The following is a 26,126-nucleotide window of genomic DNA, read 5'->3' on the forward strand; positions in this document are numbered from 1 at the left end:
TGTTACAGTAAAATCAATATGAGACGTATTCACGCTTGCATCCTGAACGTCATTCTTTCAACAAGCATGATGAGGAGGCTACTGTGTGCCGGCACCGAGCGAGACGCTGAGGACCCGCTCCGCCAGGAGCCTGCCGCAGACTGAGAGCACAGCCATTCACTTATCATTCCCCGCAAAGAGCTTTTGTTCTTTGAATGCCGACTATAAGGCAGGTGCCGAGCTAAATGCTGGGGAATGCTGGTGTGCCCTCCCCGCCTGCAGGGAGCTGGCTCACACGTCTAGGGGAAGAGCAGATGATAAATACATCCTTCCATAAATGATTATAGAAATTATTGCTTTGATCAATGATGCGGAGAAAAAGAACAGAGGCTATGAGAACACAGAAAGGGGAATCAAAAATAGCCTGGAAGAATCCAAGAAGGCTGCTTGGAGGAAGTGGTAGTGGAGCTGAGACCCATGGGAGCAGGCAGGGGACAGAGGGTCCTCAAGGATGAAGGAACTTATGTTGGGGGGCATTCCAGGACCTCAACTAAGGCCAGGGTGCTTAGTGTGCTAGGGATGGGGGAGAGGGTGACCGAGGGTGGACGGAGATGAGGCTGGAGGACAGGCCATGAGGGGTGGAGTCCTGCAGGCTCTGGACCAGCGGCCTTTCTGCTGACACCAACGGGAAGCCAAGGGGGTGACTGACAGCCAGGAAAACATCCTGTGCCTTCCCTGGGAAGAGAGATGCCAGGGCTCTGTCCCGTTCCATAGTCTCGGCCAGGCAATGACCTCTCTGAACTCAGTTCTCTCGAGTGTAAAACGGGGAGGGCGGGTGACATGGCTGTGAGCACAGGACGGGCACCGGGGTGCACATTCATTCATGGGCATGAGCGCCCCTCTATGCTCTCCGATTATTTCTGGCGTGTAGCTTCTACCTCGGCTAAAATGCTTCATAATAGTTACAGCTTTGCCTGAAGTGAGATGGGATGGAGGAACTGGGAGATCAGAGTAAAACCTTTGCACTGAAAGGTGAGCCAGGCCTCACGCCCGCAGACGCCGAAATATCGGTTTACTTTTCCATATCCCTCCCCCACGGTCCCATCTTCACCGGGGCAGGTTTTGCTGGTCCTTCCGAAGCAGCACGCACCCAATTCACTTGCTTTGCCCCACCATGCCCCCTGGTCTCTCCTCCCATGCCCCCTCGCATTCAACAAATATTACCTGGGGTGCCTGCTACATGCCAGCTGTTCCTCAGGCTGTTTCTTCCACTTGGAAAGTCCCCTGCTTCCCTCTCCCAAACCCAAATCCCACTCATCCATCTAGGCGGAATTCAAATGACATCTCAGCACCTAGGCTGCCCTGACCCTCTCCGCCTGCCTCTGAGGTCTCACCGTGAAACCTCACTTGCCTCTCACACCTCAGGTGCCCACCCAGTCCCAGCAGGACAGATGGAGCACGTCGTCTCCTCTCCCTCCAGCTGGGCGACCCTGGAGGGCGGAGCCATGGCGGACCTCTTCCGAAGTCCCCATGTCTCCATCACATAGTGACCGCTCAAAGACTGGTGAGGATTGACCTGCTTAGGGAGAAGCGGGGCAGTCTGGCAAATGACCAGTGGCCCCTCCTGAGTTGTGGTTGAGTAGATGACAGCCCTGGACCACTTGCCAGGAAGTGCTCATCTGCACTTAGAGCGGGGTTGGGTCCAGCGGCACCCGGGACACAGATGTCTGCTGGCTAGTCACAGCCAAGGGCAGGGAGAAGGACTCTGGGAGTCACGGGCTAAGGGGGCAGCAGCCTTCCGTGGTGCCTTGAGCCTGCTCCCCCGGGCTCCCGTCTGCTCTCCCTTTGTCCCCCACAGCTCAGCACAGGAGCCAAGAGGAGGGCAGGTGGGAAGCAGCGGATCGGCCGGCCTCTCCTCCGGCTCTCCCTGTATGGGCTTCCCCACTCCTCCCCCCGTGCCTATCTCAATCATTTCCCTTTGCATCCAGCATGGCTCACCCAGCACAGGCAACGCGGGGTCACAGAAGGAACGTGGACCGTGGCATCTGACAGGTCTGGGTCCAAGACCCCAGCTCCGCCATCTCCTAAGCTGGGAGATACCCCCCAAGCTTCCCAATGATGCACAATCCCACCTACCTGCCTATCGGGGTGCCCACGAGAATTGATGAACAAATGTATGGGAAATGCCTGATACATAAGGGCTGGTAAATGGTGATCGTTGTGATGATGAGTGATAATGGGGAGAGAACAGGCTCTTCTGACATTCAGCAGCTACATATTTTCCCCGGGACAAATCCGGACCATCCAGTGGCCTCAGAGTGACAGAGCAGATGTGTGCCACAAGCTCCTAGCACTTAGAGCTCACCATCCTCCCTGCCTCCTCCTCCCCTGTGGTAAATCGACCATTCTTACTGCCTTGGACCCAAACTCGTGGGTGAAGCGGTCATACTAAAGTCCAGTTTCCATGCGACAGTGATAAATGGTCCCCTCCACGCATATGCAGTGCCTCCCTTCTGATCCTGTAAGATGCTTATAAAAGGCTAAGTTTGGTCTCTACCTAGCCTGACCGGAGGTTATCAGGGGCCAGAGATGGCCGGCAGAGTCTCCAAGGCTATTACTTTTCATACCCGACCCCTACCTACGGTTCAGCCACCTCTCTGCTCACTGCCAGTTTCCACCCAGAGCTACTTGGAGCGAGGAGAGAAGGCAAAGTCCTTCTGGTTTTGCTGATTACGGGCAGGTCTGATATTGGCTGGGGGCGGGAGGGGGGGAGCCCAGGTGTGAAGAACGAGGACTTTGCCTGAATCTGTTTTCCTTGCTGTCCAGCCCCACCCTTGCGTCCCCCATCCAATCAGAAACCGGAAATGGGATGAGTTCAGAGAGTAGCTTCCCAGCTCAGGCTCTGGGGTGAGAAGTCGTTAATAAAATACCTGGAAAGGACTTTGTGGTCACGGGTGTCTTCTTCCAGGTCATCTGAGGAGTGAATAGTTCCGGGTGCTATAAATATTGAACTTTCTACGTGGTCCACATGTTTTCTTTTTTCCTTTTTTTTACTGCTGATCGGTTCTTCCATTACCTTTTCTTCTAATGGGTTTGCTAAGTTTTCCGAGTTTGGAAGTTCCTGGGACTGGAGGACAAGACAACCAAACACAAATCAGAATTTTATGCTGAGATGTTGAGTGCGTGACACCAGCCGGCAGCGCCCTGCTCCACCTTGACTCCGAGGCCCAGCTAGGGCGCCCCTTCCAATCCTGCCTCTTCCATGGGTTCCTTCCAGCACAGCCCACCACGGAGGAGAAGCCCACCCGAACTCCTGCTCCCTGTGCAGAGTTCCAAATGCTCCAGACTGATGGATCGAAAACAGCATGGGTTTTACAGTCAGTAAGACCTGGTTTCAAATCCTGGCTAAGTCAGCTATCTGACCTTGAGCAACTGACTGTCTCTCTGATCCTTGGTTTCCTTGTCTGTCAAATGGGTATAATGATTATCAGCCTCTTCCCACTATACCACAGTGCTTCCTATAAAGGATGTCCCTCCCAGTGGACAATGGTTGGACCCTTCACACAACCATCATCCACTTAAACAGAGGAACAAATCCTAGAGGCCAGGTGGGCCAAGGGGTGTGAAGGTGGCTCCTGTGTTTGGAGAGATGAATCTTCATTGTGCTTTTGGCCGAAGGTGGATGGTAGTGCCACCTTTGTAGCATTTATGCGATAAGGAAGATTCTTTGACTTCCACCCCCCACCCCAGGCACTCTGAAACCCACCCAGCGACACTCCCACGTGAAATCGAGAAGCGTGAGAATTGCTGGCAGCACCTCTCAAGAATTCTCACAGGGGCTGGAAAAACCTGCTCAACAGGTGTCCCAATAAGAGGATCAGAGTGGCCAGGCCGTGCAGTCCAGGAGAACAAAGCTCCCTGCAGAAATTAAAACCGCTCTCAGCAATCTGAAAGGCCAGTTGCTCCTCCATCATCAATGAGCAAATGCTACCTTTTCTGAAAGGTGAAATGAGGAGAGGGCTTATTTTCTTAAAGTCTAGAAGCAGAACTTAACATTTCCTAGTCCATTTAGAAGATAGTTTTCTCTTTTCTTTTTAAAGAAGGGCCAGGTATCAGAGAAATTCTCCACCCCCTGTCACCCTCTCTGCCTGGAGGCAAGTCATCCTGGGCTGCACCCCTTCCCCTCCCCCGCCCCTGCTCACTCACGGGGATCCAGGCTAGGGCTACACTCGGGAGCCAATGGCAAGGTGTGCTTGGGAGCAGTGGGCACCTGCTCGTCGGACAGGTGAGCGCCAGAGGAAGCAGATCAGAGCTGAGAGATGCGGGCGGCGCCAGTATCGCTCCCACACTGGACCCGAGAAACACAAGCTCTCCCCCTCCAGCTCAGTGTAAGATGGATTCAAACCTAGGTCTCCCGATCCCACTCCCAGCCCAGGGCTCTTCCAACCCCGTCCCAAATCACCTGTCCACATTCTGGCCACACACAGGTGTGCAGCCTGCTTTCAGAAGGAGCGCAGAAGAGAATGAAGTGCCTCATCTGCGTGCCCACAGGCCGCACTCCATCACTGGGGGAGGGGAACTCAGGCGCTCATTAGCCATTCTAAGTCACACAGAGGGGCAGAAAGGCACCTCAGGCTCTCCCCAACCCCAGGCCCCTTTCTTTTGTTCTAAAAGAACTTTTTGGTCTGTAATAATCCAGAGAATCACCCCAGTTGCTGTTGTCATCCCCCAACCTGGGGACCCCGAGACCTGATGTCGCTGAGGGGCATTTCTCACCCCGCCGGATCTTCCGGTCTCCCACAGGACAAGCCTGCTCTGACAGACAGCAGACAGAGGGCTAGGGGCAGGAGGACAGGACGAGGTTCCTTTCCCCTGGGCAGAGGGGAAGGTGGCAGGCAGGTCTCTCGCACCTAGGAGCCGCCCAGCCCTCTTCTCCAGCCGAAGACAGACAGAGAGTGGGTGCTCGGCACCAAAGGACAGGTCCGGCCACACGTGGCTTCTGGACTGTCAAGTGCCAGAGAACTCTGCTCGCCGTGCTCGGGCAGCTACTCCCCACCGCCTGGAGCTGGCAAACCCATAAATGATGCTACCACTTCTGGCCCATCTAAATCCTAAACGTCTTTTAAGGCTACTCAGATTCCCCTTCTCCTGCAGCCTCCCCAGGGCAAGGCTTTCTCACCCCTCCGGGTACCTCTGGGCCTCCGCTGGGTCCTGTCCTGACTTTCTATCACCTCAGGGTTTAATTTACCTGCCCTCCCCTGATACCCCAAACTGTCATGCAATGCACCTTGTTTCCTGTCAGGTTGGCCTCTGGAGCCCAGAGATTAATACACAAATGCTCCCTCTCTCCCAGGAGAGAAAATCACAACCCACGAAAGCAGCAGCAGTCCACTAGAGAACCGTTGAGAATGTTATCACTCTAGATGGAAGAGTGACCGCTCTGCCTGGAGAGGGGCTGGGCAGGCTCCCGGGAGGGGCTGCTATTGGCATTGGGCTTTGAAGATGAGTAAGTGCTCGCCAAGCCAAGTGTGGGGAAGGGCGTCCAGATGGGGGACCAGCTCCAGCAAAGCCCAGAGGCAGGCTGGGAGGCAGGGAGGAGGTGGGCTTGTCCGGAGGGGAGGGCGGGGAGGGGGACCTAGAGGGACACACAGTCAGGGCTCCCCACACCCTCTCACGGCTCACTCTGGGGGGGCCCCTCTGAAGCTGCTGGGCCAGATGACATGGAGACACGAGGTGGCAGAGGAGCACGTGCCCAGCTGCTCCGGCTCAGAAGTGCGCGTCCGCCTTGCCCTGTTTACACAACCCACTCCTAACCACAGGAGCCAAACAATAGCGCTCAACAGGTAAAAGGGCTTTAAAAATCAAGGCTGGAGTCCAGTGTGAGGTCTGGCTTGGTTTTCCCAGGCTGCTGCGGGGCGGGCGGTAAAGTTCACTAAGTGCCTGCTAGGTAGAGCTGCGATTACTACTTAAAATGATTTCTGCTACTGCTATGCTGGACCCTCAAGCACCTCAAGCATGACCTCATCTGATCTCCTTGGCAGCCTGGGGGCAGGGCCCAGACTAGGGGGAGGCCAGTGAGGCACCCAGGGTGCAAAATTGACAAGTGTTCCTCTCGGGTGCTAACCCTGACCTTGCCTGAGCCTGAGTGAGTGTCTCCTTCAATTCTAGACCTCGGATGCCTGTGAGGGAAGCTGCCTTTCTCTATTTTATGGAGGAAGAAGCTGAGCTTAGGAGAAGCACAGAAGTCCCCACTCAGTGTTCCCGAACCCGCAGTCAAGTACCTGATGGCCCTGCATGGGGACACTCTCTGCGGCCTCCCTTGGCTGGTGGTCCTCCTGCGGGGATGGGGGAGTGGGTTCCGAGGCTGGTCTGGCATCCTCCGCGATGCTGGCCTGGGGGTGGTCCTTGCCCAGCCAGCGGAAGCTGCAGCTGCTCTGGGAGGCCTCGGCCTCCTCGGCCTCCTCCTCCCTGGCCCCCAGGTCCGGCAGATACCCCTCTGGCTCTTCGAGGTCCACTTCTTCGTTTTTCAAATCCTCCACGCCTTCTGCATAAGCCTCCAAAACCGCAGCCAGGGGAATCTCATAATGCGGGTAGTAGAAAAAGTCATGGGGGATGATGGAGATCCTGGAGAGCGGTGGAGACGGCTTGAAATCCAGGCTTTCTTCGCTGGGGCTGTGGAGGGTCTCCAAGCTGACGCTGCTGCTTGGTGGATTGGAAGGCAATTCTCCCCCAAGGCCCCGTGGGCCCTCGGCTTCCCCTTCCTCCTCGTCCCGACGGCGCCGGGGGGACTTGTGCTTGGCCTTTTCATACACCTCTGGCTTTTTATCCACCGGTGCCTCCTCAGGGGCCAAAGAATAGCCTTGGTCTTCTGGACCAGGGTCCTTGTGAGGTTCTTGCTGGTTGGGCTTCACGGGGGGCTCATCCAAACCTGTCTTCCTGTGCGCAGATTTACCTCTTCTTTTACCCAACTTCTCAGCACGATCCTCTGACACCTCCTCCTCGGCAGGTGTTTTCTCATGAGGCGAAGGAACCTCGTGGAAAGCCTGGCTGGTGGAGGGAAAATCTACGAGGTCGCTGTTAAATTTCGAGGCTTTTAATGGTATGCCTTCGAAAGAGTCTTCCTTATCCATAGCTTCTACAGTCAGCAGCTTAACCTTGATCTCCATGGAATCGGCCACAATGGTATCCTCTCCCAGGGATGAGGGGGAACGGCCCTCTTCCCCTGGGCTAGCTGCCCTTTCCGATGCCCCATTCCAGGAGGGAGAGGTCTGGGAAGTCGGAGGATGACTGACCTTACCATCCACCAAAGACACGTCGCTGGGGGCCTCACTGGAGGCTGCTTCCAGGATCTCTGGGGCCTCCTGTGTCAGTGTTTCTTCAGCAACCTCAGCTGCCAAGACCTGTCCGTCCTGCCTGGACGACTCCTTGGTCTCTCTTGGGCTTCCTTCGAAGCGAAGGTCTGGACTGTAGAAAGGGTCTCTACTGCAGGAGGCATCCTTGTAGGTGTCAGCTTCAAAGTGCACAGTTTTCTTGATTGGCAGAGAGTTGGACCTCTGGTTGTCCTTTGTGGATGATAAGATGGAAGATTCTGGAGCCAGCTCGCTGGTGCTGTTGATCTTCCCTGGGGTCCCTTGGAGAACCTGGTCAACAATCTGGTGCATGAACTCAGAGGAGCTGTCTGCCAGCTCCGGGCTGGTAACGCAGGGTTCTTTCACGTCCTCAGGCTTGTCACAGACGAAGACTTTGGAGGGTGGCGGGTGGCTCGTTTCGTGGTTGACGGTGTAGGCACGCTCCCCGTTCTCAGTCAGAAGGAAGACGGTGCTCTCTTGTTCAGAAGGGGTTTCTCTGATGCGTACGAAGGTGGATTCAATAGGGGCTTCTTTGTCGGAATCCGCAAAATCCTCCTGCCAAGAAATACAGGGCAACGTGAAATCAGCAGAGCGTCTAAGTGCCACGCAGCGTCCCCTCTCAAAACACAAAAACCAAAGTGGAAAAAGCACTTCAGAAGGAATGGAAGTGTTCTGATGCAGATGTAGACTGGCAAATGACTACTGTTCCTGCTGAAATGTGAGAACACCAAGGTTAAAAAGAATGTGTTTTTTTAAAGCTATGGCTGCAAAGACACATCAAGGAACTGAACTCTGGAGAAGGATGAGCCCCTAGGTGAGCAGAGATTGTCAGTGACTTCATACCTGTGGGCCGCTGTCTGGTCTGGGCATGGACAGGAGAGCAAACGCATCCGAGATAAGGAAAGATCAGCTAAATATTTATTGATTGTGTGGGCCGGCGTGAGAGATTGAATCTAGAAGGGGCCCAAGCACAAAACTAGTTCTCTTCATATACTAATTCTCCCACACAGGGACTTTTGCTAAGTGAGATGCAGCTGAATTATTCACAATAGCCAAGACATGGAAGCAACCTAAGTGTCCACCAACAGAGGAATGGATAAAGAAGATGTGGTGTATATATATATATATATATATATATGTGTGTATATATATATATATATATATATATATATACACACACACACAGACACACAGACACAGACACAGACACAGAGACACACACACACACACACACACACACACACACACACACAAATGGAATATTACTCAGCCATAAAAAAGAATGGAATAACGCCATTGACAGCAACATGGATGGACATAGAGATTATCGTACTAAGTGAAGTAAGGCAGACAGACAAAGACAAACATCATACGATATCATTTATACATGGAATCTAAAATATGATACAAATGAACTTATTTACAAAACAGAAACAGACCCACAGACATAGAAAACAAACTTATGGTTACCAAAGGGGAAAGGCAAGGGAGGGATAAATTAGGAGTCTGGGGTAAATATATACACACTACTATATATAAAATAGATAACCAACAAGGACTTATTGTATAGCACAGGGAACTATATTCAATATCTTGTATAATAATCCATAATGACAAAGAATATGAAAAAGAATATATGTATGTAACTGGATCACTTTGCTGTACGCCAGAAACTAACATAACATTGTAAATCAACTACACTTCAGTTAGAAACAAAAAGATGCAGCAGCTGAGAGCAGGGCTGAAAAGCAGAGAGCAATCTCGGTGGTACTGCAGAGCTTGGCTCCCAATGCACTGGTAGGGAGAGTGGATTGACCTCATTATACAATTACTTGAAACTGGAGGGCTGAAATTAAATAAAACTGCAACAGAACCCTTATCAACTCCTGAGAAGGTCAAAATGATCAGCTCCTCATTATAGCTCCTTGTTTGGGAAAGGGCTATATTCTCTGGGGGGAAAATGTCATCTACCTCAACTGTACTGCTCTTTTATACGCCAGATTTGGCATAAAATAAAAAAATTTAAGACACAAATAAGCAAGAGAAGAGACCCATAATCAGGAGAAACAATAGTCATTAGCTGTAGACCCAAAGATAACTTGGGGTTAGAACTAGTAAATAAAGAGTCTAAAATAACTGCTTAACCTATACTACAAGAAGTACAAAGGTTTTTCCTCAGGCTGAAGGAAAGGATCACAGATGAAAGCCTGGAGCTGAAGGGGGGAAAGAAAAGTACCTGAAATGGTAAATGTACGGCCAATATAAAAGACTATTTTAAAAGTTGTCTTAAAGAGTCTCCTGTTTAAAGCACAAATAATAACAGAGCATTGAGGATTAAAACATATGCAGAAGAAAGTCAGTGACAATAAAAGCACAAAGGAATGGAGAAGAGGTGAGTGGAATGAAACAGTTGCATATATAAAAATATATAAATATGCATTTTATTTAATGTTGTATTATAGTAATCCATAGTAGACTGAGTTATGTTCAAGATGAATATTATAACCCCTAGGAAAACTACTAATAAGATAAAACAAGGAGATGTTGTTTTAAAGCCAACAGAGGAGATAAAATGGAAACCAAAAAAGTAATTGAATAATCAGAAAAAAAGTTAGAAAGGAAGGACAAAGGAGCATAGAACAGATAGGACCAATAAAAAACAACAATCAAGATGGTAGATTACATGAAGTAAATGGTAAAAAAAAATACACTAATAAAATGACACACTAATTCTTGTCAGAATGGATAAAAAACAAGACCCAACTCTATACTATTTGCAAGAGACGTGCTTTAAACATAAGCATACTCTGAAAGGAGAAAGATGGAAAAAGATGTATCACACAAACGCTAATCATAAGAAAGTTGGTATGGCTATATTCCTGTCAGACAAAGGATACTACAAGACAAAAAAAAATAAAAATAGGGCTTCCCTGGTGGTGCAGTGGTTGAGAATCTGCCTGCCAATGCAGGGGACATGGGTTCGAGCCCTGGTCTGGGAAGGTCCCACATGCCGCGGAGCAACTGGGCCCGTGAGCCACAGCTACTGAGCCTGCGCGTCTGGAGCCTGTGCTCCGCAACAAGAGAGGCCGGGATAGTGAGAGGCCCGCGCACCGTGATGAAGAGTGGCCCCCACTCGCCGCAATTAGAGAAAGCCCGCGCACAGAAACGAAGACCCAACACAGCCAAAAATGAATGAATTAATTAATTAATTAAAAATAAATAAATAAAAATAAAAATAAAATGATGTCATCAGGAAGAGACAACAGTCCTAAATGTTTATACATGTATGGCAGAGCTTCCACATACATAAAGCAAAACCTGACAGAACTAAGAAGAGCAACAAATCCACAATCATGAGTCAGAGATTTTTAACTTTTCTCCCTCACACTCATTGAAAGGAAAAGCAATAAAAAAAGTCAGTATGTCTATAGGATATTAGAACAGCATATTAACCAACTCAACCTAATTGATATTTAAAGACTGTCAACGCTTTTACTGCACAAGACACATTCTTTGCAAGTGCACATGGTACGTTTACCCAAATAAACCATATGTCGGGCCATAAAGCCAGGCACAGTGTCTGGTACGCGGTCAGGGCTTAATGAATGTTTACTGGAATGTACTAAACTCAGCTGAATTGTTAAGCTTAAAAAAAACAGTGGTTTAATGGGAGTCTAGATTAGCTGGGATAGCTCATCTGTATTCCCCTGGGGATGTAAATGGGCTGTTCTGTGGTGAGGTACTGTGTTCCATGAGTCAGGATGACCTATTCCAGGTATCATATCTTGTTCAATCTCTCTTGCTCCAGCCCTAGTCTCTGACCCCAGCACTGGGGAGATGCAAGTGTCAGATCTGCTGAAGCCCAGCCGTGACCTTGACTCACACAAATATCATAAATTTTAGTTAATTTTAAACTCTGCCTACAGCTTAAGAGCTCAGAGCTAATAAAAGCCCTGGTGCCTAGTATTTCAGAATTTAGTAATGGCCTATGAAGATTAAATTACAAAATAATATCACCACCATTTTCTGGGCATCAACTGCTGTGCCACGCACAGGAGTAAGTACTTTATGTATCTATTTATTCTTCACGTAACTCTCTAATGTGGGTCATCTTTCCATTTTACAGATGGCATCTCATACGGACATGTATCAGAGAGGTTAAGTAAGCAGCTCAAGGTCACACAGCTTCAAGTGGAAAAACTGACATTCCAGCCCATGGAATGCCTGCTTCTAAAGCACCCTGGAAAGTGATCTGTGGGCCAGAAACAGATGGGAAACACACACATAGGTAGGGACTGGAATGAAAGCCACATCCTGGGGAAGACCCAGTCTGGCTCTTCTGAGCTATGCAAAATGGGGTCTCAGTTTCAGCATATGTTGTAAGGAATCTAAAAGCCTGAACTTTGCAACCGCAGAGAACTGGGATCAAACCCCAGCTCTGCACTTGGTAGCTGGGCAACCCTGGAGAGCTCTTTAAGCCTCTTCGAGTATCTGTTTCCTCTTCTACAAAATGAAAATAATGATACGAAGTCAAGTGGAATCGCAGAGGTGGCAGTCAGCCCAGAGACACAAGGGATGGTTACCTGACAAGCCTCCAGCTAAAAGAGCAGCCCATTCTCCCTGCAGGTATTAGCTCGTTATGCTTTTTTCTTTTTTGTCTAGTACGTCTAACTACCTGAAATGATGATGTGTTTGCTGACTTGTCAACTGTTTTCTCTATTAGAACAAAGCTACAAAAGGTCAGGGACCTCATCCATCTTGTTTATTGCTAAGTTCCCCTGAGCCAGCAGTAGGTGTTCAGCAGGTTTCCAATAAATTCAATAAAGGACTGTCGTTATCCCTGTGATCATTGTTACTATCATCTTGGGCGTATGCATGGGTTGGCTGGAGGTTCAACAGAGCCATGACAACTTCTAAAAGGTCTGATTCTGCTCCAAAAAAATCTGTCACCAAGTATACTCAGATTCTGAAAATAAAAAGGCATGCTTTTGAATGGTCATTGCCTATTAGAATTTTTCACATTCTGATAAAATCTGGTAGACTGCTAAAATGTTCCATCTGACATCTAGAAAATCAAGTAGCAGGGCTTCCCTGGTGGCTCAGTGGTTGAGAATCTGCCTGCCAATGCAGGGGACACGGGTTCGAGCCCTGGTCTGGGAAGATCCCACATGCCGTGGAGCAACTAGGCCCGTGAGCCACAACTACTGAGCCTGCGCGTCTGGAGCCTGTGCTCCGCAACAAGAGAGGCCACGACAGTGAGAGGCCCATGCACCACGATGAAGAGTGGCCCCCGCTCGCCGCAACTGGAGAAAGCCCTCGCACAGAAACAAAGACCCAACACAGCCAAAAACTAATTAATTAATTAATTTTAAAAAAAAGAAAATCAAGTAGCTGATTCATATTACAAGTGGGCATCTCTTCTAATCTTAATAAAGTTTGGGATGGGAAGAGGTTTGTAAGAGGTGTGCCTAACTTCCCACTCTGCTTTTAAATGTCATACATGTTATCTATGGTTTTGAAATGAAAAAGTGGCAAAGCAACGCTCAAGGCACTTGAGATTGAGTTTTGATCCTTACGGCTGTCACACAGAACAACACAGCCCGAACCCCGAGCTTCATGTGATGGCCAGCTGCTGGAAATGTATGGTTTCTGAATTATAGGTAAGGAAAACAGACATACGGCTTCCAACTCCGGGAAATGTTCTAGAAACTGAGCCACGTAAGTCACGATGGACTGCTCGTCTGGCGTGTCAACCATGATGTCTGTTAAGAGAGACACAGGAGTTAGAAGGACATGCAAAACACGGTTTTTATTTTATTTATTTAAAACATTTATTATTTAAAACATTTGTAATTAAAAAATTGTTTTCCAGCTTTATTGAGGTATAATTGACAAATGAAAATTGTATATATTTAAGGCGTACAACATGATGGTTTGACATACATATACATTGTGAAATAATTCCCACAATCAAGTTAATTCACACATCCATCACCTCACCTTTTGTTTTTTGGGTTTTTTTGGTGTGCTGCGAAACCTCAAGATCTACTCTCTTAGCAAATTTCTAGTACGCGATACAGTATTATTAGCTATAGTCACCATACTGTATGTTAGACTCTGCAGAACTCATTCATCTTATAACTGAAAGTTTGTACATTTCCCTACTTTTCCCACCCCACTCCCAACCCCCAGCCCCTGGTAACCACCATTATACTCTCTGGTTCTATGAGTTTGGTTTTTTTAGATTCCACGTATAAGTGAGATCATGTAGTATTTGTCTTTCTGTGCCTGGCTTACTTCACTCAGCATAATGTCCTCCAGGTTCATTCGTGTTGTGGTAAATGGCAGGATTTCTTTCTTTTTTCATGGCTGAATAATATTCCATTGTACATACACACAGCATTTTCTTTATCTCTTCATCCACTGATGGACGCGTCGGTTGTTACCATGCTTTGCCTATTGTGAGTAATGCTGCAGTGAACACTGGTGTGCAGATATTTCTTCAAGACTGCAATTTCATTTCCTTTGTTTTTGTTTTTTTGGGGGTTTTTGGGGGGGCGTTTTTTGTTTTTGGGGGGTTTTTGGCCATGCAGTGCAGCTTGTGGGATCTTAGTTCCCTGACCAGGGATCAAACTCAGGCCCACAGCAATGAGAGCACTGAGTCTTAACCACTAGACTGCCAGGGAATTCCTGAGGTTGTATTTTTTTGTTTGTTTTGTTTTTAAATTTCATTTCCTTTGGATATATATTCAGTAGAAGGTTTGCTGGATCACATGATTGTCTATTTTTAATTTTTTGAGGAACCTCCATACAGTTTTCCATAAGAGCTGCACCAATTTACATTCCCACCAACAAGAACACGCGGTTTTTACATGGGATCTTGGGTTGCTTGATGGTGAAGGATCCCACAGACCAGGGAGGTTTTTTCTCTTTATTGTACACTTCAGCAAATCTAGGCCCAGAGAAGGGGAATGATTTGAGTGAAGCCTCACAAGCGGCTGATGAGCAGAGAAGCTGGAATGAAGAATCCAGCTCTCCTTGTACCCAAGATCCTGTTACTCCCTAACTGCCTTAGCCCCTCCCTGCCGGCAGCCAGCTCACTGCCCGCCCCATCAGCGAGTCTGTTGAGCTGGGACCCTCACACGCTGCCAGAGGGAGCCCTAAATTAGCCTAATCCACATGGAAGGCGATTTGACAGAGATAACCAAGTGCCCTAAAAAGGTGTGAACTTTCTAGCTGTTGTCATTCCGCTGCTGGGACCTGGTCCTGGAGGAAATAATCTGAGATGCACACTGAGCTTTAACCAATAAGATGTTCATTGCAGCGTTATATATAAACATGACTATTCTGAAACAACCTCGATGTCCACCAGTAGTAAAGAGCTAAGTAAATTTTGGTGCACCCACTAAATGGACCATTATGCAGCCAATAAACATATGTAAGGAAGACCTCCTATCAGCATGCAAAATACTTATGTCACAATTATAACGTTAGGTTTAAAAAAAGTAAGATACAAAACCGTACATACACTGAATGATCCCAATTAGGAAAAAAAATTGTAATTAGATGTAAGGAAAAATACTGGGAAAATGACCTCAGTGGCAGGAATACAGGAGACATAAAAATGACTTCATTAGGGCTTCCCTGGTGGCGCAGTGGTTGAGAATCTGCCTGCCAATGCAGGGGACACGGGTTCGAGCCCTGGTCTGGGAAGATCCCACATGCTGCGGAGCAACTGGGCCCGTGAGCGACGATTACCGAGCCTGCGCGTCTGGAGCCTGTGCTCCGCAACAAGAGAGGCCGCGATAGTGAGAGGCCCGCGCACCGCGATGAAGAGTGGCCCCCGCTCACCGCAACTAGAGAAAGCCCTCGCACAGAAACGAAGACCCAACACAGCCATAAATAAACAAATAAATAAATAAAATTAAAAAAAAAATGACTTCATTAGATGTTTCTGTATTCTCCAGATTGGACGGCAGGTGTTACATACATGAAAAAAAAAAAAATTATTACGAAGAAAGAGAAAGAGAGAGAACCACATCTACCTTCTGGCTCCAGGAGCCTGGGGATGTGAAGGGCGTCGTGAGCGATGCTGAAAGCCTTCTCTAGATTTTCCCGCATGGAGTCTTCTAGCGCCAGCTTCATGTCGACCAGGCTGGGGTCGATGGCCTTGATCACTGCCAGGAAAGCCAGCCCGCTTCTCCAGCTGCCTGCAAAGTCCTGCACCGCCACGCCATACCTGAGGAAAAGCAGCAGGCTCAGTGCAGGTCAGTAAGCAGACTCGGGGATGCCTTGCTGGCCTCCGAGCAGGGCTGGGAGCTGCTGACCTGGGGAGGCCAACATGCCCCAGGCCCTGAGGATTGGGATAGCTGCACTGAACCATCGGTATTTCCCTTTCCAGACAAACAGGATAGGAAGGTGTACGTCACACGAGGAGACATAATAGGACCTTGTGTTTCCCAGTTCCCAGATATATATATTTTTATACACACATATATATGAAGGAGTCATTTTATACACAGTTCCTTTTATCAGTGATGTTCAAAATGCAGCAAACATAGACGCGTTGTGTAATAAAAATGGAGCCCGAAAGACCCAAGTTCACACTCCGGCTGCCCCTCTGTGCTTCCGGTGCTGTGGCCTTGAGTCACAGACCTTCTAAGCCTCAAACTCATTTATAAAACAGGGCAGCTGTCACGGGCAAGTATTAGGTTGAATCCCCCAAAACGGCCACGTCATGTGAACGATCTAATGTGCAATGCAGATGGCACATGAAAGCCACTCACTAAGGGATAGCTAATGTCATGATTAATATAAATAAAATCATAACATTAAAAGTGACAAAGATAGATAATCCTGCCAGGCACTAATTTCCTTTGGACTCCATCCCTTGAGACCACATCCGCCCCCCGTCAATCTCTCAACTGTGATCCCTGAACTCTCTTGTAAAAAAATCCTGTTATTTAGAAATCATTTGAGATTCATAAGAAGTTGCAACAGCAGTACAAAGGGCCCCCGTAGACCCTTCACCCAGCTTCTTTCAACGGCAGCATCCTACGTTACTGGCGTGTGTTAGCAGAACCGGGACACCGACGTGGGTACAGGGCTATTAAAACCACAGCCCGAATTAGGATTTCATTGGCTTCAGTGTCACGGGGATGGTGTAAGCGCCATGACATTTTGTCACAAGCACCCATTCCTGTGACCAGTGCCACAATGGCGATACAGACTGTTCTACTCCCCACAAAGACCCTTCCTCTCTGTTATAGCCACCCTAACTCCTGGCAATGAGCTCACTTTTGGTTGATTTATTTTAAAATACCATATACTGGTTGCTCACATTAATCAACTCTTTCACGCTTAACTCCTTAATCAAAACCCCAAAGATCCAACTTCTCTCTCATCTTTTATTTTTTCCTGCCATCTTTTATTTCCATACACTGGGGAGCCAGGATCTGTTGCTGAGCACTTACTAAGTGCTGGTACTCTGCAAGGTGCTTTCACAGAGTTGATTTCATTTAACCCTAACTCTCCCATAAGGGGGTGAATGGTAAGTCACCATCTTACAGATGCAGCTTAGAAAGGTAAGAGATTCACCAGGGTCTCCCCAATCTGGAAGGGGTTAAACAGAAGGCCAGGAACTTGGTTTCAGTTCAGCTGTCTCAGTTTTGGAAGGGCCAGACCTGACTCTGATAGGTTGCAGCCTTTACTGTTACTCATTTTTAAGTAGGTACAGACTCTGAAAGATACCCAGAAGCTTAATAATAAATGTGTCCATGTTATTAGGATCCAAGGGCCATCCCCACATTGGGATTTAATGTGTTGAAGGCCCCTGGGATTTCTATTCAAATTCTATCATCAGCTTTCTGCAAACCAAACATTGGGCGAGTACAGTTTTGTGTGCAGAAACAGAAACTGACAGAACTCCCTTTTCTGAGAGTCTATGTGAAGCGCCGGGCACATAACTGAGTAAACAGTGATGCCCCTTTTCTTAGCCCTCCTCCCCCTGCCTGGCAGCAGCACGGGGTGCTGGGGAACAGGGCGTGTGGCTTACTTCCTTGTTTTCCTCTGCACCCATGTCAGCAGTGTCCTGATGGCCTTCCTCTGGTCTTTCACCGATATCACCGCACTCCTCTCTGCGGTGGGCGTGGGTGGGAAGCAGGAGTCTGAGTCTGTGCCCCCCGAGCCAGGTGACAGGCTGGAAGATGGAGAATTTCTGCTGAGGTTGCCGGTGAGTTCTTTAATCTGGAAGGAAAACGGCGTTTCAGACCCCGGAGGCAGACCCAGCACGGTCCCTCGTGGACCCCGGCTGGAGGGACCAGCTTGTGCAGAACTGGTTCTCCAGATCGGGAGAAACCCCTTCCTGAGGGTCATGTGTCAGGGGTCAGGGCAGTACTCATGATGGCCTGGCTGCTTCTTGTGGCTTGTGGTGTGTGCAATGATGCTTTGCAGGGAAAACCGTCTCTTCCTGGAGTCTCTTTAGCTCTGGCCAGAGGCTGCAGATGAGGTCTTGCTGACCTGACTCCACCTACCCTACCCCGTCCTTTCATGGCCGTCGCTCCCGGAGTGCATCATGCTGTTTCAAGCCCCACCGCCTCTGCTCGCCCAGGTCCTGCTGCCTGGGTGCCCCTTCCTTCCAACACTGAACTCCTGGCTACGCCAAATGTGCTCCTACCGTGGGGTGCCTGTGAGAAATGCAGAAGCCCAGGCCCCACCCCAGACCTACGACATCAGACTCTGCATTTCAGTACCACCCCCATACCAGGTGATTGGTATGCACAATAAAGTCCGAGAGGCACTGGTCTAGCGAACTCCTCCTCATCCTTTCAAACCCTGCTCTGGTGTCACTTTATCCAGGAAGTTTTCCCCTCCCCCCTGCCCCCTCTGAGATAGCTGCCCCAGCTTGGAGCTTTTACAACACTCTGTGCATATGCTGATCATGGCCTGCGCCACAGAATTCTATAACATGGGACTGACTTGTCTGAGATACCAGAAAGTCATGAGAGCAAGACTTTGTGTGCTCAGAGCCTGGCCCGTGGGAGAAACTCACTAGACATTTACCAAATAAATGAATGACGATCCAGAGTGGAGTTAAGGACTTTTTACACATTGCAGGACGTTTCCAGTCTATCAGGGAGTTGAAGAACAAACATCCGTAACTGAAGCCTGTATATGACACTGTACAACTGACAGAGGGCTTTCCCACGTAGCATCTCTTGGTGCTCACCACATATTTGGACCACTGCTACCATTTCACAGATGTGGAAACTGAGGCTCAGAGGGAGCCTTTGGTTTTTTAAGTTCAGGGCTATTGTCTCCAAGCCTTGTCTGAGCTCATTCTTCTCTGAAGTGTAAGCATGAGCCTCTGTGCAGATCATTTTTATGCTTGGGAGACCCATTAAGCAATGAGCCATGATTTTCTATTTCAAAAGAGGGGGATTTTAGAAGATAAAACATCAGCTCACTCCCTCCTACTCAGGGAAAAGAACTTGAGCACAGTTTGAAATATCCCCTTCATACTCCAGCCACAGACCCTGTCCTTGCTCTATAAAATCTGCATTTCCAGATAGGGGCTGAGGGTGCTAAGGATGGAAAAACAAGGTCTTTCCTGTCACACACACCTCTTCCTAGAGCTATCTTTGTACAGGCTCTTTAACCGTCTCTGATGAACACAAGTCATTTTAGGAAAGTAACTCTACCAAGTTCAATTTTTGGTTGGAAGTATTCCCCAGCTCTTGTGACACTTTAGAACAAAATTACTTTTTGAAGTAAATATTTAACTCTTCAAGTACCAAGAGGAGAACAGAGCTCACATCACTTTTAGAATCACAGGAATTCAATATCTTTAGCAACCAGGTTCTTCTAGTTCTTTCCCAGGAAATAGAAAAGTCGAAATCTGTTAGGAATGAAATCTCACTGTCTCCCTCCATCCAGCTCCACTCTTGTGTTGCTGGAGATCATTACCATGTGTTATAGGAAAGAAATGATTTTACCTGGAAGAAGAGGATTATGTTCCAAATCAGCCCGAGAACCAAAGAGGGGTTGCCATCTGCTATTTCTGCCGCGTCGATGCTAACCAGTTTTACCTGGAGAGAAGCAATTTATAAGCTTAACGAGAGTGTCCAAATAGGATGCAACATGTTATTTACTGATGCCGTCGTCGTGGGCCTGTTTCTCTTTCTCACCTGTGCTGTTCGGTGCTGCCCCAGGCCACCTCTCAGGGACCCCAACATGCAAAAGTGTATGTAAGTGTGTCTAATAAACACGTGCACAGTACTTAGCATGCACAGACACTATTCTAAGCTCCTTACAAGTATTCATCCTCACAACCACCCCACATCACAGGTTCTTCTATTATCTCTATATTTCCGGTAAAGAAATTCCAGAGCAGTCAATGTAACGTGCCCAGGACACACAACTAGTAAGAAAGTCATCCTTTTCCAAGAACAGATGGTAAATGCCCAAGGTCGGTCTGTGTACTACACGAACACCACCAAACCTCCAGATTTAACACGTCTTTGGACAAACACAGAGCACTGACATCGGCGATCAAGGACCACGACAGCTAAGACAATTATCCATTACTAATTAGAAATAGTGTGTGGGGATAAGGCTGCTACCCAGCGTTTCTGCATCTTTCTGCAACAAAATACCCTACTGACTGGTTCAAATGGACATATTTGAGAAACCCTTAAGAGACCTTAAGGTTATTTATTTAACTCTGTTCTGACCACAGGATGCCTGCCCTTGGTGAATGCCTGAGGCACTGGTTTTCAAAGTGTGGTCCCTGGACCACCAGCAACAGCATTATCACCTGGGAACTCCTTAGAAACGCAAATTCTCCCCCAGACCAACTGCATCAGAAACCCTGGGAGGGGCCACAATCTGCATTTTAACCAGAGCTCTAGGTGATTCTGCTACACGCTTGGGTTTGAGGGCCACCGCCCTAAGTCATCATTTTACTCCGCAAACAAAACCTGAGTATGTAGATCAGGGGTCTGCAAAGTTCTGTAAAGAGCCAGAGAGTAAATATTGAGGACTGCAGGCCACATCCATCTCTGTCACATTTTCCGCCTCTTCATTCTTTACCACCCTTTGCAAATGTAAACTCCATTCTTCAGGGGGAGGAGAGGAGAAATCAAGTAAGTCAAGGTAAATTTTTTCTTTTCTTTTTTTGGCTGCCTTGGGTCTTTGTTGCTGCACGCAGACTTTCTCTAGTTGCCGTGAGCGGGGCTACCCTTCGTTGCCGTACATGGGCTTCTCATTGCGGTGGCTTCTCTTGTTGCGGAGCGTGGGCTTTGGGCACACGGGCTTCAGTAGTTGCGACGCATGGGCTCAGTAGTTGTGGCACATGGGCTCAGTAGTTGTGGCGCACGGGCTTAGTTGCTCCGCAGCATGTGGGATCTTCCCAGGCCAGGGCTCGAACCCGTGTCCCCTGCATTGGCAGGCGGATTCTTAACCACTGCGCCACCAGGGAAGTCCCAAGGTAAACTTTCAAATCCAAATTTGATTCACAAAATTCTGCTCAGGAGACTTGGGAAAGAAAACACGAAGAGAGCGTCTCACACAAACTTCTTTCTCTCCTTCCTTTGGGGCTTTAAAAAAAGATGGGTCTCTGATCCTACCAGTTTATCAGGGGTTTCTGACCACACCCATCAGTAGGGCCTGGGCTTTGCTAATCACAGGTGAGAATCCTGAGGCCCTGGCTCAGGTCTGTTTTGCAGGTTGATGCCCAGAGAATAATCCAGAGAGCACAAGCTCACCACTGGCGGGTTAGAGGCTGAAGGAAGTTGTCAATATTGCAAACAACAAAGCCAATCAAATTCAGGCCCAACAGTCCGTCCGTATACATCATGACCACATGTCCCGTGGGATGAATCACCTGCGGTCTGTGGCTGATCCTGTACCCTGGACCTCTGCTCTGGCAGCTCCCTCCGTTTTTGTGGCTCACTGATCACATCCCAGCACGGGGGGAGTCACATCAAAGCACTTAGTCAAGGTGACAATCCTGGCCTTTGCTACCCCCTGGAGGAAGCCCAGCATGGCCTCTGAGCTGAGGTTCATGGAAAGTGTCCCAAAGTGAGAAATCACAGAGCTGCCTTGTAGGGATGTGGGGAATAGGATGGTGCACCCTCTTGGGACAGGGAGGGAAGGGGGGGCAGGGAGCAGCTGCCACCTTTGGAGAATAAAGCGCTCTGCTGGCCACAGGGACTGGGGAGCCTGGCTGAGGGAAAGCAGGGGTTGTGGATATTCCCGAAGACCTTGCCTCGGGTGCCCAGCCACTGTTTGGCTCTCCCTGGCAAACAGACGATGTTAGCAGCCAGACATCAGTCAGAAGCTTCGGGGACAATGCCCTCCTCCTCCTCTTCCCGCTAACTTGGTGGTTTTCACCACACTGACAATAAATGGACCAACTGGCTTCTGGGAATATTCCTTCTCCCCCTCTGGCTGGCACATCCATCGTGGGGCAGTGATAATGGTCATCACGGTAATGCCCTCCCTGGGGAGTGCTGACTTCTGCCCAGTGGTTTTCATGGGTTAGTTTAGTTAATGCTCATACTATACCCATTGCATAGATGAGGAAGCTGAGGCTCAGAGAGGTTGAACAACCTGCCGGAGGTCACAGAGCTGGTCCTGTGGGGCAGCGGGTCTCTGACACAGGAGTGAACACTATGCTCTGAGCCTCATAGTTTCGGGGGAGAGAGGGAGGGACAGAGGCTGGCCACACTAACAGCACCTGAATCCTGGGGCAAATGGGACCTGACCGCTGCCCTTCCAGCACCCGCTTGGCATTGATCACCCAGTTCTGGGCACTCCTTTGGCTCAGGAGAGCCACGGTGGCCCGTCCTGCCTCGAGCTGGGACAGTGGGACAGGAAGGGGCCAACAATGGCCCAGGAGTGCTCTGTGGATTCTGGCAATGGGATAGAGACCGCAACCAAAATGCCTGTTTCCACCTGCCTCACTCACCGGTGCTCCCCTCCCCACGGGGCCATTCACCTGTCTCACCTGCCGGCCGCGGGAGCCAGTGGGGCAAAGAGCCGACATAACACAACCACATTTGGCATATTTCCAGATTTTTAAATAAAAAATGAAGGAGAAGGGAGCTTTAATGTTCTTTTGTATCCCTCATGTTCTTTTGCACCATAAGGCAGCTACTGCAGTTGGGGAAACATTTAGGGGCGGATTACAGAAGGCCAGGCCTGCCACCCCTGAGCTAGTCCTACCTGCAACGCCCCCCCAAGCAGGCTCCCGGGCTGTTTGTGTTTTCGCTTCTGCAGGATCACTGCACCTCCCTGGGCCCCTGCAGCGATGAGCAGCCTGCTGTCCGCTGAGGCCTCTTCTTCGAGACTCTAAGCTCCTGGAAGCGGAGATGCGCTCCTAATGCAGCTTTATGTCCCCAAGGCTGAGCACAGCCCGGGGCCCACAGAAGACACTTTGTAAATGCACGGGGAGAGTTCTGCCTGCAGTACAGACCCATCAACACGTGGCAGCTGGCAGAGCAGGAAATTACTTAGGGGTTCACAAGCTGGAAGGAAGAACAGTGAGTATCCCAGGCAGTGGTCCCAAGGCCCCACGTTATCATAAAAACAACGCGCTTCGGAATTCAGGGGTGGACACCGCCCAGAAGGGCCACGCCTAACGCTCCCTTCCAGGAGGAGACAGTGGAGCTATGGAGCTGGGGAGAGGTAGCAAGAGCCACAGCTAACGAACGCAGCCCACGCCCTGCGCCCTGTGCCCGCACTTGGCCAAACCCCACCTGGACGGGCACATCCCATCCTCAACAACTCTCTGAAGTAGGTTTGGCTCTTATCACCTCTATGTAACAAGATGTGGAAATGGAGGCTCAAGGAGTCTACATCATTTTCCAGGAGTGGAAGCCGTGGCAGCGGTGCCCTGAACGTGCCGTCAGCACCGAGGCGGATGGCGAAACTGACTCTGCAGAGAGGCCAGCGTTTTCACGAAGCGGGACGTGCTTTTTTAAAAGCAGCTTTATTGAGAGACACAATTCACATCCCATCCAATTCACCCATTTAAAATATACAATTCCATGGTTTTTTGGCATCACCGTAATTTTAGAGCATTTTCATCACCTCAAAAAGAAATCCTATACCCTTTAACTGTCACTTGTCTAATCCCCCAACCCCTCTCAACCCTGAGCAACCACCCATCTCTTTTCTGACTCGAGAGATTTCCCTGCTGGCCGTTTCATAGGAATCGATTCATAGAAGAAGTGGTCCTTTTTTTTGGGGGGGGGTATTATTATTATTATTACATCTTAAGGAGTGAAACTAATGTACAGAGAAGTTAATTAACTTGTTCAGATTTACACAGCTAGAAGGTAGAGAAACCAGAAATAAAAAACAAGGTAGAGTGGCTTCAGAATGCGTAGTCTTTTTTGTTTGTTTGTTTGTTTGTTTGTTTGTTTATACTGCAGGTTCTTATTAGGCATCAATTTTATACACATCAGTGTATACATGTCAGTCCCAATCGTCCAATTCAGCACACCACCATCCCCACCCCACCGCAGTTTTCCCCCCTTGGTGTCCATGTCCATTCTCTACATCTGTGTCTCAACTTCTGCCCTGCAAACCGGCTCATCTGTACCATTTTTCTAGGTTCCACATACATGCATTAATATACGATATTTGTTTTTCTCTTTCTGACTTACTTCACTCTGTATGACAGTCTCTAGATCCATCCAAGAAGTGGTCCTTTTTGTCCGGCATCTTTAATAACGTTTTCAAGGTTCGTCCACACTGTAGCTTGTATCAGCACTTCATTCTTTTTCATGGCAGAATAATATTCCATTGCATGGACAGACCACGTTTTGTTCATCCCTTTGTCCACGGATGGACATGTGGGTTGTTCCCGCCTTCTGGCTATTATGAATGATGCTGCGATGACCAGAGCTGTGCTTTTTGGCCGTCACCACCTGAACTCCCTCCCAGGTCTGGGGCTTTCCCCACAGTACGGGAGACAGAGTACACCTCCCTCTTCAAAAGCCAAAAGTGCTTTATCTGCCCTTGGCAGCCAGGACATGGGTGGGGATCCAGGCTTCTCAGCCCAGGCCTTAGAATCTGAATGAGTGACACTGAGAGTTCCTTCCGCGGCTGTGCTGGGGGCAGGGGGGCAGTGCAGTAAAAACCCCTCAGCTTGCCCGACACATCGGCATGTACAGTAGATCATCACAAAGTGCAATTTGTTTGGGGTTCCTGACGGTAAACAACAGGATCTGATCTGGGCTGATTTAAGCAGAAAAGGAATGTGTTGAAAGGATGCCAAGGAGTCACAGAATGACTTGGAAGACGGGGGAGTCAGGGCTGGGATGAAACCCAGGGCTGCTAAGTGCCAGCACCACTGCACGGCCCCTCCCCCTCCCAATGCAGGGACCCACGTGGTCACTAATTAGCGAAACTTAATGAAAGGGGAACTTTGGAAATTTCATCCCTCTAGGGCCATTCCTTCCCAGTTTTGAAGGACATGAAGCAGAGTTCAAAACACAGAAAAGGCTAATTTAAGTCTAGAAAGTTATATCAAAGGGGACAGAATTATGTAATTTTCCCCCGGCTCATTTAGCCCCCTTTTCCTCCTTGCTTCTCCCATATTCTGAGTTCTAAGAAAAAGTTTTACACCCTGACATGCTCTTATCCCCCAAAATGAAAAAGAAATGTCAACTAAATTCTGAACATCTGAGAGCCTGCTGGAGATGGAGGGGCGGGCAGGGAGCCAGGGGCTGTATCTCCGGCTGATGGATTAGCTGCGTGAGTTCTGTTACATTTCAACTTAGTTTCATTTGACCATCTCAGCAGGGTCCCCTTTGCTCACATCTCTTGTGACGAGCATTAAACTTCAAATTATGTCCTTTTTGTCACAGGGAAGTCTGTGTTAACAAGATGTGTTTCAAATACTTACATTGCTATCTTCCAAAAACTTAAGTGCTTTCGCTATGTTGTTCAACCGAAAAATACGATGGGATGAGGATTTGTACTCGTGCAGCTGTAACACAAACCAGAACAAAACAAGCAGTTAAGCCAAGGCAGGCACTCAGTCCCCAGCGGTGCCGTTGGATGTGCTTGTCTTTTTCTTTACCTTTTTCGCATTAGTCTCAAGAGAAGATTGGGGCTCATAGCACAGCCCACACGGACCACATCCAAACCGGGGCACGGGGCCCTAGGACACACAACCGTAGCCTCAGGGGCCCCCGACGGTCACCTTATTTATGGTTTCTGGGACCAAACTCACTCGAGTTGGTGAAGGAGGGGAATCCAGGGGTTAAACAAGGGACAGATTTATCAAATTTTTCTCTCTGACCCAGCTCCTGGCTTTTGATACTCCTCCCTCCTCCAGAGACTGTCAGTGACATGTTCTTCTCACTGCACTGATGCTTTTTGTCAGGGCAGAAAGCGTCAGCCGGGGGTGTCACCCACAGCTGCTAAATCATCCGGTAAGCCCTCCCTGGTGGCCGCAGATGTTTCTGTTTTCTGGCCAAGAGCTTTGTGGACATTTATCCCAGGTCAGAGAGAGAGAGAGACAGACAGAGAGACAGAGACAGAAACACAGACAGACAGAGAACAGAGAGACAGAGAAAGAGACAGACACAGAGAGACACAGAGAAACATAGAGAGACAGAGACAGAGACAGAGACAGAGAGAGAGAGAGAGAGAGGTATCTGCAGAAGCAAAAACTCTGACAATGCTAGTCGTACCCACTAGGAGCACCGGCAGAGGAAACTCATCCTGAAACTGAAGTTCATCCCCGCTCCTCCAGGTGGGTGCTTTACACTATAAGGCAAGCCA

At 48.8% G+C, this 26,126-nt stretch overlaps 1 protein-coding gene across 3 annotated transcripts in view; it reads right to left on the bottom strand.

Moving 5' to 3' along the window:
• The window catches only part of CLMN (calmin), a 124,916-nt gene that overhangs the window by 13,638 nt on the left and 85,152 nt on the right, over nucleotides 1-26,126 (bottom strand). For all 3 annotated transcript variants that reach the window (XM_036842163.1, XM_036842164.1, XM_036842162.1), the window contains exons 4-10: nucleotides 25,243-25,326; nucleotides 19,322-19,414; nucleotides 17,383-17,573; nucleotides 15,374-15,567; nucleotides 13,008-13,090; nucleotides 6,261-7,883; nucleotides 2,910-3,106 (exon numbers count right to left, since the gene is read on the bottom strand). In XM_036842163.1, the coding sequence (XP_036698058.1) occupies nucleotides 2,910-3,106; nucleotides 6,261-7,883; nucleotides 13,008-13,090; nucleotides 15,374-15,567; nucleotides 17,383-17,573; nucleotides 19,322-19,414; nucleotides 25,243-25,326 (2,465 nt within the window). The remainder of the gene's footprint in view (nucleotides 1-2,909; nucleotides 3,107-6,260; nucleotides 7,884-13,007; nucleotides 13,091-15,373; nucleotides 15,568-17,382; nucleotides 17,574-19,321; nucleotides 19,415-25,242; nucleotides 25,327-26,126) is intronic.

The sequence above is a fragment of the Balaenoptera musculus genome, chromosome 2 (assembly GCF_009873245.2).
Source record: "Balaenoptera musculus isolate JJ_BM4_2016_0621 chromosome 2, mBalMus1.pri.v3, whole genome shotgun sequence".
NCBI classification, from domain to species: domain Eukaryota; kingdom Metazoa; phylum Chordata; class Mammalia; order Artiodactyla; family Balaenopteridae; genus Balaenoptera; species Balaenoptera musculus.